Source organism: Fukomys damarensis, unplaced genomic scaffold, assembly GCF_012274545.1.
Source record: "Fukomys damarensis isolate Sample0158 unplaced genomic scaffold, DMR_v1.0_HiC HiC_scaffold_1, whole genome shotgun sequence".
Taxonomy (NCBI): domain Eukaryota; kingdom Metazoa; phylum Chordata; class Mammalia; order Rodentia; family Bathyergidae; genus Fukomys; species Fukomys damarensis.
In genome coordinates, this window is record NW_022900913.1 from 6,304,748 (window position 1) to 6,324,859 (window position 20,112).

Consider the following 20,112-nt stretch of genomic DNA (forward strand, 5'->3'; position numbering starts at 1 on the left):
AATCCATATTTCAGCATCCTCAGAACAATCAGTGGGGGCATGAGTGACTTGTTCCCTGTCAGGTACTAAGCTAACTTCCTTCTAGTCACTGAAAGCTGCAGTCACACATCATAATGGTGTCGGACCAAGGGTATGCACAGGACTCCTTAAAATTTGAAGGTAGAAGCAATGTTTCTAGAAAGTGATAATGCTGCTCTGGATTACCCAGAATGTAAGCTAGACTCTGCTTCTCTTAGGACTTTGTGGGAATTGTGCAATTCCTGCAGCTATAAAAGGTACATATGATAATCTAGAAAACTCGGCTGAAAAAAAATAAGTTCACTCCACTGCCAAACGTGCCTGCCTTGGAGGCCAGCAGACTAAATCTACACAGAACACCTTCTTTCAAGTTTAATGTCCATTTTCCTAATAGCTGAATGTAACATGTCTTATGCATTACCATCCTAAAAACAGGCTGGCAGGACAGATATTTCAAACACAGGGACTACTTATGTCTTCCAAAGAGTAGCAGTAAATTTGAGGAAAACACGCACAAAAATCCGTCAATTGTTCATGGCCTCACCATCCAGCTGCAAGGAGGCGGGGGCCTCAACACAGGAATGTGCACATCTTCAAAGACATAAGACAAGGACAGTTCCCTTGGATTCCCAATCCACTCGGAAAGAGTTAAGAAAGGCCACACAGAAAGGCGATGAGGGGTTGAGGGTACACAGAAAGGCTGCTTGACCTCTGCTTCCACTGGAGAACACAGCGAAATGATAGGAACGGGTTAATTTCTGGAGCCTGACTGCCTGGCTTTGAAACACTTTTATTAAGAGTCAATATGCCTCAGGACAACATATTTCCCTACTCCCTGCCTCAGTTTCCTCTTCTCTAAAATAGAGATGTTGCCAGCATTCACCTCTCACGGTTTGATGGGAGGAATAAGTGAGTTACTTCAGGCTAGAAGGGACCCGGCCACACAGTGAGGTGCAGGCAGAGCTTGCTGTGAGGGGCACACGTGTCTGTGATTTGTACACTTCACCACACTCACACCACACTTCGCTCCTCCACGAAATCACCCAGCACTCTTCCACCTCAGCAGAGAATGCACGTGTAGCTGCACAGACACAAAACAAAGTTGGAAAATGTCTTCAGTGGCAAAACACGACGTCTCTCACCTTGCTCCTACCACAAGCTCTTTCTGTCCTGGGTCAAATGTTAACTGCGAGAAATCCACAGCATTCTTCGCTCTGAACTCCTGCAACCAGGGGCCAATTTCTAAACAGAAAAAAATAAATACATGAAAAGGTAAAAATGAATGATTTTCCCCCGGAGCACCACAGAGAGGGCACATCAGGTAGCATTATACTTGGAGAGGATCTGGAGGTTCCCCACGGGGGTCATTAGGGGCCACTGGAAGTGTTTCTTCAGGACGGCTCCCCACCACACAGAGAACGTGTAAATGCAGAGAGCAGGCACCCAGTACAGAGCTAGCACGGCCCTGAGGCATGCCTGTGATTTACAAGCCAGACATGCATTTTCCTCGTGGCTCTGGGCTGGGCAGAAAATAACACAGCACACAAATGATTCATCGATACTGAATGCAAACAACATACTTTCTTGTGCCATTGGACTGGAAAGGGCTGAAGACTTTGCAAACTCACAAAAGCCCTCTTAGGAGCAAGGACAAAGTTCAGGGCACCACTTGCAGTCTATCAAATTAGACATTCTGTTTCCCTGTCATTTGGGCTCCTACTCGGGCCTGACGATCACACTTGTTAAACACATTCAGTCCTTTCTAGATGAGAAGTCCACAGTTACTTCTGGCCTCATCTACATTTTTTTTCTAAGGGAAATCAGGAAATGGCCACTCTATGGAGACAGTTTTTATAAGCACCGTTAACCCCCATTAGAAGGCCTCCAGCCCAGAGCCTGATGATTACAAAGTGATGGTATCTGAAGAGAGCTCCAATGCTGCTTCATGAGCCATTTTTGCAACTGTTGGTAGCTTGTGTCTGGCAGCTAAAAACTATGCAGTGAGTTGCCTGCCTGTCTGGGGCTACGCTATTGTCATCCTTGGCAGTTAATTGGGTTACTGGGTGGTCTTTATTCTTGTATTTCACATTTTGAATGGTATCACATCAGTTAAACAAGCATGTGACAACTGTCAAATCAACAAAGTAATGGGTCTGAGGAAAAGGAATAATCTCTTTCAACAAACACTATAAATGGATCCACTATGGAAATATACCCATGTCCCATAACATAGCCTCTAGAAACCACTTTGTGGCTGTGAACAGAGAGTATTTTTGACTAATAACGTTGTATATAAAGTATCTTTTCTCTTCTATCAGTTATTGGGAAAACATTAATATCAACTGAGTTATTTTCTGCTTAAAGGAAACAATAACTGAAGTAGAAACTTGTATTTGGTTATGGAATTTTAATATGCATTTTGGGGGTAATTTATAAAAATTTGTTCATTTTTACAATCAGGACAATTACAACAAAACATTGATAACAAAGTACGTACAAGGATCTGGAGCTACAAAAACATTAATGAACAATCCTTCAATAGCTTATAATTCACTAGGGGGAAAAACACTAATATTTGTTTTTGAATGGCATTTATAATTACAAGGTGTTTATAAGGTCTTGCAGAGGCATAGGAATCACTCGTAATATATAAAGGCGAGATGATTGGGAATTTAAGTATTGAGAAAGGAAAGAGTTGACCAGAGAGCCACAGGACAAGATGTCCTAGAGAGAAGAGAAGAAAGCCACGAGGGAACAGTGTCCCCTCTGGTGATAGCTGGTATCGCTCCACTTTACTTAGCCCATTTCTCCATTTCTGGGAAAGATGGCGCCCAAAGACTCCCTCCCACGGCTAAACTGCGCATCCACGCTTGCAGCTCAGACCAAGACACTGAGCACAAGGAGCACAATACATGTGCAAAATGAAGGAACAAGAATAAGTGAGCATTCAAGATGAGGAGAATTTAAAGGAAGGACGAGATTTGGAAAAAATAATGGCAACTTCAAAATTAGTAGGAAAGAGAACGGAAAGGTATACTTAATCTGTAGAGAAACTGGCTTACAGGCTTGGAGTTGATCTTGTACGTGATATCAAAGATTTGATTCATTTTCAAACAAACATGCGACCCACTGAATCATATACCCCATGAATGTGAATGAGCTATCCTTAGGCAGGACGGCTTGAAAATGTGATGCATGAAGGTAAAAATATTATATTCTCTAACAAAAACTGTTTTAAAAGCACAGCATTCTGGATTACCTATGAAAATACGACAGGAAAGGAAGATGTGCTGGGAGAGTCTGATTAGGATCAATGATTGAAAATGAAGTCAAGGGGAACAAATTAAAGAGAACAAAAGTTTCCACATTAAATGAAGAGGTCAGGGATGATATAGACATAGATATGAAGAGTTCAGGCTGATTTCAGAGGAAGTAATGGATTTGGGTGCAAATATGAAAATATTCTACACAAGAAATTCCAATGGCAAGCTATTCCAAGAGGCCCTGCTAACCATTCCTAGGAACCAGAAGAGTCTATAAAGATGTTTTAAGTTTGGAGCTTCATTCGGCCAGGAAACCCGTCAGCAAGGAGCTCTGCCAGTGCTGGAGGGAGGACATTGCGCTCCTCAGCCAACCCGTCCTGGCCTCAAGAGCTCAGTGTCATGAGCACTTCCCCTTTTGTGATGCAAAAAGAGCGGGCTAAGGGCTGACTTTGCTGCTGGGGGAACGGAAAGTTGAGCCAGATAAAGAGAGAAAAGGCCATGAAAAGATGCAAAATAATCAGCTTATTTCCTCTGCACTCAGAGTTCATTTTAGTTAGAGGAACTGGAAGAGAGTGGCCGATAGGACCCAGGATGGTCACACGCATTCTACGTTTGGGTTCTCATCCTGAATAACAAGGGACTAATATGCTACTTCCTACTATATCCTCAATTAAAAGGATTTGTGGGCAGAGAGAAAAGTGAGTTAAAAGCACAAAGTTCTACCAATTTTGTTTGATTTTCCTTACATAATATTCTTATGTACTCGCTAAGAAAACTATTTACTTTTAAGGTCAATACTTCATAAAAGTTGGATAATCTGCATCATCACTTCTTTTTCACTTTCCTGTGCATTCCTCCAGTTCAGACTATCTCTGCTTTGCACATTACATGGCCTACTGCCTTGGATTTCATGGCCTTGGGAGAAAGACTTGTATCAACCCACTCCTCCAGCTGGACATACATCCACATGACACCCACCCTCTCCTGCTCCCTGCAGGCAGGAATCCAGGTGCCTTCTTCACTCTTGGAAGACCAGTGCCCCAGCCTTGCTCCACTCCATCTCTCCTATCCTATTCAGTCCTTTCAATTATCTCCTTTTTACCTCCCTAACATCTCCAATGTTAGCCACCTTTCCCCCTCTCCATATAAGTATATGCACGTATCCCCTACTTTAAAAAAATATTTTATGACACTCGGTTGTTATCAAAAACCCAAAATTGCATAATAAATTCTTACTCTATGTCAATTAAAGATAATTAGGTTGAAAAAGTTATGTCAGACATAGAGATAAAACTTTGCAACTCAGTTTGAGGTATTATTGTCCTTATAATCTTGACAGTAAGTCTGGATCAAGGGGATTATGAGAAAGGCAATTCACAGCACAACATACTTAAAAACACAACTGAAGACATTCTCAGTAGTATCAGCACATGTGCATGTTTCCATCTTCACAGATGTGCACTAGACACACTATTTCTTAAGGGCTAGGGCTCACCCAGCAGCAAACGGATGGCTCAAGAAGCTGACTCAGAAAATCCATCAATGCATTTCACCCTCACGGTAACAGAGGTCAAAAGAAGCAGTAAGAAGTCATCGCTATTGCTTTCTAAGCAACCAGAACATGAATCGTTACAAAAGCAGAAGCTCTAGGACAGCTCCAGGTCAGGAAAGGCAGGGGAGGGAAGGGTCTCAACACTGGGCAGCTGGTGGCAAACAAGCCAGATGTCGCACAGACCAGAAAAAGGAAAGAGACCAGGACAAGGGCCACAGCACTTGGAGAACTGAGGGGATTCAACTTCTAATAACATCAACATGCTCTTTGCCCACCAGTTAAAGGTCTACCTCTTTCGCTCTCTCCCTCTCTTGTGATACTGTGGAAAAACTAACGATGAAATGACAATTAAGCAGCTGCTATGTCATTGATTGCAAGTAAGAGGAGACGTGTAGATTCCAGTTGAGCACTTTGTTCCTGATTTGTAATATCTGCTATTAGCCATCCTAGATAATCCAATCTTTCCCCAAATGTGATTAATTTTTCTACCACAAAATTAGGTGCATTGATTTATATTTGCCTTTTCTTACTATCACACAAGCTCCTGCATGATTATTTTGTCAATATTTTAGCAAAGTATAATGATTCAATTTTTTTAAAAAACCCAGTCTTCCATCTTCAGGAGAAAATGTTTTTCTCAACTTGAGTCAGTATTAATAAATTCAGTCCAAGATAATTGGCAAATACAGGCTGCCTAAGACAGAAACAAATTAGTGTACTCCCTCCAAAAAGAAAGAAAAGGGAGAGAGGAGAAATGAAATTAGAAAAATGGGAACAAGAGCTGCTATTAAAAGCAAAGAAAACAGCAAGCCCTCGAAAGAGAGCCAGGGATGATGAGTTTTTGAAGTTCCCTAAGTGAGGATCACAGAGATGTGGCTGCAGAACAGCAGAGCTTATCATCACATGACAGTCACCCCGAAAACCAGAAGGATGCCTCCACCAGGTAGCCCTGATCGTCCGCAGACCGACTCAGCTTGGTGAACACAGAGCAGGAAACCCAGGTTCATCCTGCACTCCTTCAAACTTCCCTCGATGAAGAAGTCGAGAATGGGTCATCTCAGTACTTTTATTCAGACTTGAAATCTACACTGGGAGCTGAGTCACGGGGTAAGAAGGGTGGGACCAGCAGATAGTGAGTAAAGACTCTTACCAACCAGAGAAGCACACGGATGACATGAAGACCAAGGAAGAGAAAGGCAAACCACAGCCTGTTCCTTCTAATTCTCATGTAATTACACAATTAGTTTAATCTACATCATATCCTACATATGGAAATAATAACAGTGCTAATAATGTGATAATCACCAAAGTACCTGAAAAACAGCTCATATTTACAGTGCATGACATGTGCTAGATGCTATTTCCCATGCATCATACATATTATTAATCCCTGTATTTCTCACACCTGCCTTATTTATTCTAGGTGAGGAAACTGAGGCTAGCAAGGTTGACTCTTGACCAGGCTAACAGCTAGTAAGATATAAAGTCAATGATTTGGGTTATTATGATATGTTATTAAGTACAGCAAATATAAAATTTAGCTCCCTATACATCACATTTGAAAAGTAACAGGAAAACAAAAACAATAGCTTCTTTGAGAGTGAGTTTATTCTCACTGATATACTGTTAAATACAACTGTTACCCATTCAGTTTCCAACCACAGACTAGAGAAATATTAAACAAAGGCAGAAAGTTAGGCTCCCAAAGCCAGCTACTACCTTGGCCTGTATACACAATGACTATGGGTTATGGCTGGTGTTTAGCTACCCCCCCCCAAAGGCTCATACGGTTATATTAGGCTTTTCAGAGGTGGCTGGATCTAGAGTGCATGATAGACTGATTAATGGTGCAATGCTAGGCTCAAGGGCTCTAGTATTAAGAGTATGAGTGCTACCTGCTCTAATAAGCCTGGATAAGACATAAGGGATAGAAGGAGCCGTGGTCTTCCTTGTTGCTTTGCTACATTCTGCCTGCCATGGACTGTTCCTCTTCAATCACGCCTGCCTGCCGTGCCACCCTGCCTTGCAGTTAGTTGATTATGGACTGAAGCCTCTAAAAAATGAGCTAAATAAACTTTTCCCCTTTAAATTTGAGTGTTGGGTATTTTTATCTCAAGAAAAGAACTAAGACACTATTTCTTTTGCTGTTGTCAATATTAGTAATAATAACAGAGAAAGATGCATTTACCCTATTCACCAGTGGTTTCAGGCTCAAGTGTCTTATGTTAGTACAGAGGAATGAAAGAGCAGCCATGTGCTCTTCTATTTGACTGGAGTGCAGAATATTCAAGAATGAAAAGGCAGGGAAGGTAGAAGCAGAGTGGAACCACTGGGTTTCTAAGTAGCCAAGCCACTGGGTTATGATGGGGGCACTGTCCTGAAAATGCTAGCTCTGGGTCTCCACCTCCTGAAGAGGGCAGAGAGATAGTGAGGTACAGGGTGGACCCCACAGGACATTCTGGAGGAACTATGTTAGATACTTTCACATATTACCCAGTTTTTTCATAATCATTTCCTAACACATGAAGCTATAGTTACAATTTGTGTTACATTAATTTGGAAAAAAAAATCCTCAGATTTTGACAGATTAAACATCTTGTCTTTGTCTGAGGAACAGCTGGTAAAAATTTCTTCCCACATCGTGGGTTGTCTCTTCATTCTGTTGATGGTTTGTCTTGGTGTCCAGAGCTTTTTAATAAGATGAGATTCAATTCTCAATTCTTTGTGCTAGTTCACTCGCTACTGAGGTTTTGTTCATGAAATCTTTTCCTTTGCCAACGTCTTCAAGAGTTCTAGCTAAGCTCTCTTCCAGCCGGTTTAGTGTTTCTGTTTTAATATTTGGATCTTTGACCCATTGTGATTTTAGTTTAGTGCACAGTGATCAATATGGTTCTAGTTTTATTCTTTGGCAAATTGAAGCCCAATTTTTCCAGCACCATTTATAAAAGAGGCTATCTTTCCTCCAGTGAGGGTGTTTGGCTCCCCTGTCAAAGACGAGGCGGCTGAATGTGCCTGGAGTTGTTTCTGCATCTTCAGATCTATTCAACTAGTCCTCCACTCTGTTTCTTTGCCAGTACCATGCTGTTTTTATCATAGCAGCTTTGCAGTATACTTTCAATTTGCGAATTGTTATACCCCCTACCTTGTCTTTGTTGCTTCGAATTGCTTTTGCTATTCTAGGATTCTTATTATTCCAAATAAATTTTTGGATTGTTTTCTCAAGTTCTGTGAAGTTTTTCCCAGCTGTTCCTCAGAAAAAGGTCTACTATGTGGAATATGTAAAGAATTTGAAAAACTCAGACCTCTCTGATTTAAAGATCCAATCCAAATATGGGCATCTGGAATAAATACACATTTTTGAGACAAAGAAGTAGAAAGAGTAAATAAACATATGAAAAAAATGTTCAACATCACTCGTTATCCAAGAGATGATTAAAAAAACAAACAAAAAATGCTGAGATTCCACCTCACTCTAGAAAGAATGACTGCTATCAAGAAATCAAACAGGGGATGGGGATTTAGCTCACTGGTGCCTCACAAGCACAAGGTCCTCAGTTCAATCCCCCCCAATCACCACCCTAAGAAATCAATCAATAACAAATGCTGGCAGGGTTGTTGAGAAAAAGGAACCTTTCTCCACTGTTGGTAGAAGTGCCGACTGGTGAAACCACTGTGAAAATCAGTATGGAGATAGCTCAAAAAAGTAGGATTAGAGGTTTCATTTGATCCAGCTATTCCCATGCTGGGTATCTTCCCAAAAGAATTAAAAGAATCTTACCACATAATGTGCCCCCATGTTTATAGTGGCACAGTGTGCAATAGCTAAAACTAGGAAACAGCCCAAATGCCCATCACCTGGGGACTGGATAAAGATGTGTGTGGTTTTTTTTTTTAATAAAATGTAGTACTACTCAGCCATAAAGAATGAGAAAGTAGAGACATTCATAGCTAAATGGATATACATCGAGATAAAGAGGACACGTGTAAATACCGAAGTTTCTCTGTTGTATGAAACTAAAAGTGTAAATAAGAATCAGAATGTATAATCAATAATGTGAAATACAAAGAAAAGGTCCAAAGTGGAAGGAAAGAAGGGAAAAGAATTAATAAGAGAAAAGGAAAAAAACAGAAACAAAGTCTTCATGAATATGAAGGGGTGGAAGGGTTAAAAGGAGGGCAGGGGGATGAAGAAAAAAATTAAAACCAAGATATAACATGTAAGGGTACAAATTCCCAATGATGAATGTCATCATATTGTATACTAAAATGTAACAATAAACTTCATGTAAAAAATCTTGTCACATGCAACCTAAGTGTAAGTGGCTAAATTGGAAAGAAAATATCTTCCTAAGTCCTAAATTAAAAAATGTCTAAGGAACATATAATACCTTGTTGTGTATCGCCAAGTGTTCATTAATCAGAAGTGGTAGCTCCCAACCACCATTGGGAAGCAAAACTTTTAAGAAGAGCAGTGGGGTCCTTTCTAGAAGGTGGACATGAGTGCTCCGGCTAGGCTGCCATGGGGCAGGGCACAACTAGGAGGAGAAGGGGCCAAAGAAAACACAAAGAAATTAGGATCCTTCAAAGGCAGCAAGGTGCACAGACAAGTGTCAATAGTGGGAATTAATCTTCATCATTTGTTAGTCCAAGATGCATCCTAGCTATGTTAGCTAACAGAAATGTGCAGCAAATATGCTATAATTTTAGCACTATAAACAAACAAAAAATAAGGTTAAGATTAAGTCAAACTTTTTGCTCCAAATGTCTGGTCCTCAATTGTTTTTTAATTAACCTCCTTCTTAGGATGTAGCAGAATCCAAGTAAGTTGATAGGAGGCGGTGACTTCCTACAGTCCAGCTCTTGGTTTTAGAGTTGATGAAATTTTGGGCTGAGGGATTACGTGAACTACCCCAGTTCACATACTGATAAGCAGAGGCTGAAAATCCCAGTTTGTAGGACTCCTTTGCCAAGCTATCATTTTCCCCATCCCCACAGCAGCAGACAATCCAAGTATGAATGCCATGCGGTTATTGATCCCGGCCAAACTCGTCAGAAGACCTAAAGTGTTTGTTAAAGAACCAAAATGATCTTCATCTAGATAAGGATACAGACATAGACACAGATAAATGGAGGCCTGAGAATGTTTATTAATACACATGTGTACGTTTTTATGTACATTTTTGCATAAGTGTATATGAAGAGATATTATACATTACATGCACTAAAGGAGATAGGACCTCAAAAATAGTAAAAAATGGTCTCAAAACTTGCCATGGAAAATGATCAAATGTCCATTTTTTTTTACTTTTTTCTTTCAAAAGAAACAAACTTCAGTCATAACTCCTGAAATTTAAACGTTTTACATCAGTAAAAGATTCAGCATAGCAAGAAAGGATAAAGCACCTTTCATTTGGACTGTATTTGTAAACATGCTACATAAAACACAGTATTTTTTGAAATGCAGAAAGTCCTTCCTCCTACGGCTTTGGTTGGGCTCTATTTCTGCCAACATTAGTCAAGCGCTCTAGCAAATCGTCTTATGCTGGCACTGCACTGATATGTGATAAACAACAACCGAAAATGACTGGAGTCCACAGGAAGGCCTTCTAGGTAGGAAGCCTGGGGCAGCATTTAGAGCCAGCCGCCTCCCTGCTTCTGTCCCCTGATCCACCACAGCACCTGCGTGCTTTCCTACAGTGCCACAGATCGCGGCCATTATTCCAAGCCTTTATATGTGCCGTGAATACAGATTATACTGTGGTTCACAGGCTATTAAAAACACATAAAGTGGTGTTTGGATGGGTGCTCAAATCTGAGACTCTTTGAGTAAAGAAAAACCATCAGTTTTTTGCCATCTAAGAAAACCGCCAATAGGCTGCCCAAAATGAAGCCGTGAACCTTAAAAGAATGTAGTTTCAGAATTTTTGTTTTGCAAAACTTATAGCCTATGAGTACTTCTTACAGTGAGCACGTGAAAAGGTATCAGGTTTATCATATGTCAGTGGAATCCCACCACAGGAAGATTTGATGGGGCACTTTTTCACTTCCTGTACGAGTATCTGGCCAAACAACAAATACTTATTGCTCCTCAAGATCTCAATGTTAGCTTTTGAGGAAATCCAGCCCACTCTGGCCCCTGAAATTCTGAGTTATCTGAGGTGTCCTCACCACACCTTGCCAGGTATGAAGAGACACTAATGCAAAATTAGCACTAAGCTGGGTTCAAGATCTGACTTGTGGGAGAGAGTTGCTTCCCCTTGTGCTGATAAATTCCAAGATCTTCGCAACTTCCTACATTGGCTTTCCATCACTGTAACAAAATGCTTGAGAAAATGAACTCAAAAGGAGGAAAGGTTTATTTTGGCTCATGGTTTTGTACATCACCATGGTCCAATACTCCCACACAAGGGCAGACTCCCAGTGACCTAACTCCTTTCTGCTGGGCTCACCTCTTAAAGGTTCCAATGACGCCAAATCTCACAAACAGGTGAAGACCAAGCTGTCTTCACCAAACACATGGACCTTTGGAGACACTTAAACTCTCAGCCATACCTCCTCTTTCATTAAACTATCTGAAGCAATTAATTAGGATAAGAATTAAGGTGATCAGTGACTGGTTTTTATTGCTGGATAATGCATACAAGCAGCATCTTCTACTCATCCATCAAGAAAGACACTTTTTTAATTTAAATGATTATGCAAAAATCATATGCAAATTAGACAAGCCCATCAAGCTCCTAGACTGTGACCAGCGTGTCCTGCAGGCCATGAGGTCAGTGCCCAGCCTGTTTCTGCCTTAATTTCTGTGTAGCTCCTAAGGACCCTGTACCATCTCCAGGTGACTTTCCTCTGCAGAGGGGTCTTAATCTTAACTTGTGACCTGCAGCATATGACTTCAGGCTGTAAAATCTAATTGCACAATCTTAATGTTGTGCCAGAGGACATTAAAAAGTAATTTACTTCAGATTTATACCATTAGCACTACAGAAGATGTTAATATGACTAAAATTATAAAAGTGAACGATTTCTATTCAATGAGCACTAACATTTTTCCAGGAGTGGCCAAGTGAGCTGCTGTGTAAGCAGTGATCCACAAATGTCCCTTAGATACAAATAAAAACATTCACTACTGGGTAACCAGGGATGGCAGAGGATAGGTTCAGAGATTGGGAAGCACCAGACCTCAGCTTTAAGAAAATAAATAATTTGCTTAAACTAATATTTCCTTCTGTTACATTTTCACTATTCACAATCTGTTTCTTTTCGGTCCTGTTGATAATGAAAGCTAGTATGTTTTAATGTAGTCCACCACCTCCACAGACCTAGGATTCAGAATAAGGTAGCCACAGGAGACTCAAAGACAAGCCAGAGTCATGCAATGGATATCCCTTGCTTGAGGAAAGGACGAATAAGGCCCAAGGCAGGCTCTTTGCAGAAGAGACTGTATCTACACGTCATGACCACACTGTGTTTTGCAAGACAGACCTAGAGTTTTCCAGGAACTACAAATTAGGGAGACATGCACCAAAATGTCAGAAAAGGACTAACTTATGTAACCAACAAATATTTCCTGAGCACCTGATGCACAGAAGAATTTACCGTAGTTATTTGCTGGGATAGGAAGTCATAAGAGACAACTGTCTTCAGGACACTTTTAACAAACACTCAAGAAGTCTTAAGCCAACATAAATACTGTCTGGAGATATGAATGCTCTAAAGCAATGCTGTCATCAAAATATCACACAAGGTACATGTGTAATTATAAATGTTCTAACAGTCAGATGATAAAAGAATTAAGATATTATAGGAACAGGTACAAGACCCCCAATAAAAGTAATCACTATGTACTACAAACATGTACTAATAACATCTGTAAAAAAGAAATAATACACAGTTGAATTCAGTATATCCAAATTTTCCCAACATATCAACAAAATGAAAATTATTGAGATATTTTCACTGTGTGGTTGCATCCTATATATCTCTGAAAAATCCAAAAATTGTACTCTGCTTCTCAATGAGAGCAGCCTTGTGTCATCTGCTCTTAGCTGAACATGGCCAGTGGCCACGCTGTGCACAATGAGTATCCAAGATATTAGGAGCAGCATCCCCCATTAATTCAGAGGCTTTGTTCCAGAACCAGAAATCAAGTTAATTCTGAGTCTCATCAGCTGCCACAGAAACCAACAGAACTGAATCCAGAAGTTGAACCCACGAAAAAACTGTCTTCTCTTCTTCAAATTCATTCATGGAAATAACATGGTCCTTGAGTTTGGCCAACTGGATTTGACTCCCAGGTATAGAATGTTTGGCCTGGGATTGGATTAATCCAGTGAGAGATGGTTCAGAAAATGTCAGTAGGTCTGGAGTACTCAAACCAAGAACACTGAAGAAAATACTTGCCTTTGACCTGCTTCTGCACAGTAACTCTAAGCCCTCATCATGACCTGCCTGGTAAGAATGTCTTTCTTTTTCTGACAGGTGTGAGTCATAGTAGAGACACCACACTAGTCCCATGCCTGGTCATGTTGTACCAGGGTAGGAGACTAAGAACCTGAGGTCAACCATGCACGCAATCCATGACTCCAAGGCCATCCCACAATACAAATCCTGCACACCAAAGTGAAGGAAGACTTCTCTGTTTGATAATACACCATACATATTTTAAACTCACTTCTGGGAGAATTAATTACTGTTCAAGTGACACTATTTGCAGAGAATAAATAGAACCTTGTCTGCAGACCCTCCTGGACCTTGTTTCCAGTGCCTTTTATGCTTGCTAATTTTAATCAATATACAATACTACCACTGCAACAAATCAAAATGCTAAGAATATGTAGTCACTTTTTATAATAGGATGGATCCTTCTAGTGAATTATCAAACCTGGGCATAGACACGAGGACTATCACTTGATGACAGTTATAGTAAATATAATAAGCCCCATAAAATATTCCTGGAACATATTCAAATACATGCGCACTTATTTGGAAGAGTCAGAAATATAAGAAAACCACTCTTGCACTTGGGGGTTTTATTAACCTGCTATCAGAGTCCACAGGTTCCCCTGAAGAGCATCATAATCTCTTAGGTGACCACTGCATATCTTGTCCAAAGGTGAAGTCTTTTATAGGGTCACAGGTGTCAACTTCTTTACATGAGTAGTAGGCGTGGCTGGGACATAGACTGATGACATTCACAGAATTAGCTCTCTTGTGCCACGTTTCACAACACTGCCCTGCCCTACTTATTTTTAAGAACCTCATAAGTAGTATATTGCACTTACTCGTTTTTACTTTGGCCTCCCCAACAGAAAGCAATAAGTTATCAACAGATTGAAGAGATTAGGGACCATTCTACTCCATTATTCATTATTCCGTTGAATAAATAAAAATGATTCAATGAAGAAAGCCAAATGCAGTCTTATTGAATAAGTGGAAAAAAGCAGTCAGATCCCCTTCCATGAGTGTCCCAGTTATCGTGAAACCCACACACAGATGAATACATGCCCTTCGTCTCTGGAATACCGTGGACACTCGACATGGGGACTGGATCCCATGAGACCACCCCTAGTTAGCACCCAGAGCCTTGGTCTCTCCACCAGCAAGGTGCTGTGCACAAAGGAGCCCTTGCTTGGCCTTCAGTCCCTCTGTAACACACCTGCTGCTCAGTCCTTTCCCACTGTTGCCCAAAAGAGACTACCTGAACCTCACCAAGGCCCCACCTTGCTATAATCTGTGTGAACTCCCCTCCTACCTACTCCTTCTTTATCCAGATATCAACAAAGGAAAGGAGTGGGCTCCAATGTGGAAGAGGACACCAGCTCACCGACATCTGCAATCTCCTGGGCAGTGCACTGGCCCCCGACCGACCGGGCACTGAGTTCAATGCAGCACACAGCACAGCAGCTGGGAGCTCCCAATGCTTCCGGAGCCTGCCCTCTACTGCCCACTCACCCTGCTCCTTCTCCCTCTGAGAATCTCCAATGCTGCTTTTGCAACAGGACTCCACAGGTGCCTGTGTCCAGTGGCGTTTATGAACCAGAGCCACTCAGTCCCCTGATCATTTCATACAGGATTGTGTATATCCAAATAACACTGAATGTATCTAAAGTTGTCCTGAGCATTTACAAAAGTAAGCATGATGTGCAGGCTCTAGGACAGAGATGGGCCCACCATGGCCCATAGGTCCGATCCAGTCCATCACTGTATTTGTAAAGCAAGTTTTACAGAAAAACTGCTGTGCACATCCATTTGTACATATTTTATGGCTGCATTTGCACTACACTGGCAAAGTGCTCTCATCTGTAAGACCTAAAATATTTACTGTTTTAACTTTACACAAAAAATGTAACAATATTTTCCCTAGAAGAGGAGACTAAAAAGCACAAGAATTATTTATTAGAGATTATTCAACATACTGAGTTTACTTTTCTACTAACACAGACAAAAAAAGAGGAAACCTCCTAGTTCGTGGTGGCGAAGCTACAACGTGTGTGTGGGGGCCACAGCAGGCTGTTTGCATCGCTGAGGCCTCAGGCATTCTCAGCTTCGCAGTTACCCTAAGGAAGAGATGCTGAAATCACCCAGCGAGACAAAACAACGCCTAGCCTGGAAGCCCCTCCACTCGCAGATTACCTCTTCTCTTACGGCAGCACCTGCACCCTGTTTTATTCTATTGGTTTTGTATAGTTATTAATATCCTTCATCATAAATGGGGGAGACATGGAGAAAAATCATTATCCTCGTCATAAACAAAGAGTGAGTGCTTTCTACTTGTCCATATAAAATCATTTTGAAATCTCAACTAATCACCATCCTTCCATTTGCCTCTAAGAGGGAAGTGCAAACTCTCTGGAACTCCTAGCTCATGTTCATGCACGCCCAACTCCCAGCCCTGCAGAGATACCAGTGTGCCCAAGCCAAACACTCAAGATGTTAGACTTAAATATATATATAGCACATATTTTAAACATGAAATAAAAGCTCACATTTATAGCCTCCAGGTTTTGATTTCCACAAGAGTGGATTTTGGCCATGGCCCAGCATCCCTAGGGGAGTTCTATGCCCAACATCCTCAAATCATCCACCTTTCCAAAGACAGGTTTGCAAGGAAATATGGGAAGTAAATGATATTGTGCTTTTTGTCTGCATTTTGTTTTATTTTGGTGAATCTGTGGTTTTCATTTTGAGGTACTGACAGGACCCATAAGCCCGGTCGGAAAACAGCCACTCCTGTGTCCCAGAAACCCACAAAGTCATTGTGCAGACAAACTAGAGGCTGCATTTACGGCCCTGCTCTCAGCCCTTGGAGGGAGCTGGGATTTCAGTGTCACCGCCCTTGTTCTCATCTTGTGTTCAGTGTTTCTTGACACGCTCACATTTTCATGGCCGCTCAGGTCTCAAATGGCTCCAGAGACCTTTCCCACCCTCAGCCTACCTTCTACAGGACGAGTCCTGCTTAAACCTAATCACTGCTGATCCAGTCACAGCAGCTCAGTGGACGGTCCCCACCAGGCACATGAGCTGCCCACCCCTTCGACCCTTTCTTCCACAGCTACTTGCCAAGTCTGTGCTTGGTCCTGCTTTGGAAGCTGGAGATACCGCAGGAAAACAACCAGGGGAGATAGTGTCTCTCAGCGAACGTGGATCCCGATGAGGGAGGCAAAATCAATGGAGTGAGTAATAAGAGCCATGATGTCCACTCAACAGGATGCCTCCTTAGAGTGTGGAAGGGAGCGATGTGTGCAGCATTGGCAGAGGCGACATTTAAGTTGGCATTAGAATTACAAGGAGAGAGATCTGTGAGGAGGATTCCAGGAACTGCCCCGGGGAGGCCAAGGCAAGGGTAACTGGTAAGGGCAGAAGTTCAAGAGCCAAGACGGAGGCAGTGCCTGTCCATTTCTTAGCTTACCAGTCAAAGTAAATGGCTCAGGCTTTCATAGGAAAGATGTAAACGCTTGTTGTTAAGGGGCCAGACCTTACCTTAGGCTTTGCAGGAATGGGACCACTGTCCTAACTACTCAACTGCTATTGTCACCAGGGACACATCACAGCGAGAGGACATGGCTGTGCTCCTACGAGACAGGGTTCACAGTAGCAAGGAGGGGGCCAGATTTGGCCTGTGGCTGTTTTCTTCCAGGCACTATGCTATCAAGGTACAGGTAGGCAAAGTGTGCACAGAGGACAGAGATGGGGCAGGAGCTGCAAGTCATTTCTGAAATCTGTGGTGGCTCCTGAGCAAGGTATTAACGCACAAGGCAAGGAATGCAGGAAGTGGGCAGCCCAGTGGGGGAAGATGGAGGGAAGCGGCCAGTTCTAGGACCAGCTTTGGACTAACTGATGTGGGAAATAAGGACCCGTGAGGGGTTAGGGATGGCATCCATGTTTTCCACAGGAGTACTCAATCTGTGTGACCCCTTCAGACAGGGGGGAAATGCAGGAAAGAGAGATTTGTGGGAGAATCCCACAGGTTCTCTCCGCACGTCTAAGTGGCATGCCCACCTAGAAATCCCAGTGGGGATGGGAGAAAGGAGGTGCAGGCTGTACCCGTGCTGAGGAGTGGGCTGGACGTCAGATACACTTGGCAGACCTGGACACGCAGATTGTATTCAACAAGGTGCTGTATGGATGGTGAAGAGGAATAGGAGAGACGGAGAAAAGAGGTCCCTGCATTGACAGTCAGATACGGGCCATGGTGAGCAGAGGAGTAAACACAAGCAAGCAAGAATGAATGGATAAATTCCAAGTTCTTCATGAGTAGGATCATTTCCCCTTCAGCCTGTCCTAAAAGGAAACACTCGGGAGAATCCAATGTTCAGTGTCTAAAATATGTAAGGCAAAAATGACTGAGTCTCCTGTGTCATACCTGATGCATATTTTTGAATAAATATCCCAATTATCCACAACTCCTGTAGTTCACAGGAGAATTTCAGAGGGAATAGCCCATCATGATATTGATCTTAGAATTAATTACTTAATCCCATCTCTAAGATCAGCAAACCATTTATCTTCACATATGCTTTTAAGTGCTTTCGAATTGGACACTATTTCCAAAGACATAAATATAAATTCTACCCTGCTTCCTAGGCCCAGTTCTCTCCCAAGAACAAACAGCTTCTCACCCCAATTAAGTACCAGCCACCTCTATAAACGCATTTCTTCTCTGTGGGCTGCCTGAAAAGACAGAGGCTCCATTGGTGGTAACAAGACAGGGCATTAACGTCCTTTGTGAACCAGTTGCTAGATATTTGTTCTGATTTGCTTCTGTCTTCTCACCAATTTTCTGTACATGAGAAGTACAAAGGGGGCATTTGTGAATGTTGGGTTCCTCTCTGTGCCTCTGGCTATGCAATGTAACAGATGTTACAGTAACACAAAATTTTTATACTGTTAAGAAAAGTATGGAGGAAATGAAGAGGGCTGACTTAAAGCACTCTGGACTCCAAACCAAAACAAAAATAAAATAAAATAAAAATAAAAACTCTGCACACAGTTACAAGAAAGTGCAAGCAGAAACAAACCCCCAAGGAGTTCAAAGGGACTTGTGTTTCATCAAAAACAATCTTTATAGCCTCGGGAGCCCACGTGGTGTGTGAGGAAGTTGAACAGCAGGATGGTATTAAGCATTTAGGCTAACATTCGTTTGGGTTATTTTCTTCTTCTTTTTTTCTTCTTTCCTTTTTTTTTTTTCTGCAAATAATGTTCAGAGAAATTCACTGAGCAAAACAGACACTGGAGTAGGTCAGATCCACAAATTAACATTATCATGAAGAGCAGCTTCGTGTAATGAGCAAGATTATAAGGATTAGGGAGCCCCAAGAGATAATGGAGTCCGTGTGTAAATGCAGGGCCCCTTTCCTCCACAGGTTCCACCATGTGGCTGGCTTTTATCTCTTCCAAAAAGCCTCTCACGCACACGCACAGAGCCTGAATGTGAGCCTGAGCCCTGGATGACTGGGAGGCAGAGCCCAGCAAGATGTAGACTTCTTTTCTTCTGAAAAATCATTCTTCTCCACAGCCCAATTCACACCGGGCTTTGTCTGCTTCCTACCTGAAGGTCACACGCGTGGCCAAATTTCCATCTCATTAATTATAACTCTTGGCAAGCCATTAAAAATCTCATTTCATTTTACTGTTCATTCTCCTTTTAACTGACTTTCCATAATTATAATTCTATTTTTGATATACTAGCTCTATTAAATTTAATGCCATACAGGGATCTTAGAACTCCTGAAGAAAAGACGAATTGTGGACTGGATCCACAGAAGGCTTTGTAGTCCTCACTGAGGACCATGAAAGAGGGAGAAGCTACAGTGCATTCATTCTATTTCCATACACAGAGGAGGAGAAGTCAAGATAATTGCATATGGTCAGCGTAATAGTGCAGTCATTCCACAAAGGCTATAATTAGCTAGAATTGTTTTCACAAACAAGACCAACCAAGCCAATGACTCCAGCCTACGTTCATCCTTTTTTTCTCCTCCTACTTATAAACATTTCTATTTCTGTTCTTCCCAAAACATAAGCATTACTATATTAAAGATGCCCAGAAATAACAGGTCCTGACAATATCTCGATATACTCTGGGCATAAAGATAGGCCTCTCTTCAAAGGTTGACTCTGTTAAAAGGATCAAGGTGTCAAGAGAACGTAGGAGGAGCTGTTACCCCAAAAGTCAACATCTAGTTGATGACATCAAGATGGAAAGCCACAGTGAGGGGCCTCTCAGGATGATGCCAGCAGCCTGTCCTAAAAGGAAACACTTGGGAGAATCCAATGTTCAGTGCCTAAAATATGTAAGGCAAAAATGACTGAGTCTCCTGTGTCATACTGATGCATATTTTTGAATAAAATTCTAATCCATCTTTTTAAACTGATGTTGCTGAATAAGAATTATGAGCAGTGCCCTTTCTTGAAGGGTTTTCTTCAACTAGACCAGACACAAGGGTCACCCTGGAACCCTCTACATTCACCCTCACATAATACATGTTCACAGGGCTCAGTCTATTACTTTAAAAATTAAAAAGGGAACAAGTTCAAACTTCATCTGTCTTTATTTCATAAATTACACAAAGCTGGGTTGTTCAGTAGTGTTAGGTAGTTGTTAGCACAACTCTCCAGTAAGTATTTTTTCAAGAGAAAAAATGAAGAAGTCATGGAGAAAGTTACCCAGTAAGAGCAAAAGTTTCAAAATTGAAGACCAGTGGGGCAGAGGAGACATCCAACCCTAGAACTGACCTGAAGGTCAGCCCTCTGTCAACCCCAGGGCAGGGGGATCTT

General features: G+C 41.8%; 1 protein-coding gene across 1 annotated transcript in view; it reads right to left on the minus strand.

Annotated features, from left to right (window-relative positions):
- Positions 1-20,112, minus strand: part of Sema5a (semaphorin 5A) — a 357,050-nt gene that overhangs the window by 234,304 nt on the left and 102,634 nt on the right. Inside the window, exon 4 of the mRNA XM_033758913.1 lies at positions 1,161-1,260. Coding sequence (XP_033614804.1) covers positions 1,161-1,260 — 100 coding nt within the window. The remainder of the gene's footprint in view (positions 1-1,160; positions 1,261-20,112) is intronic.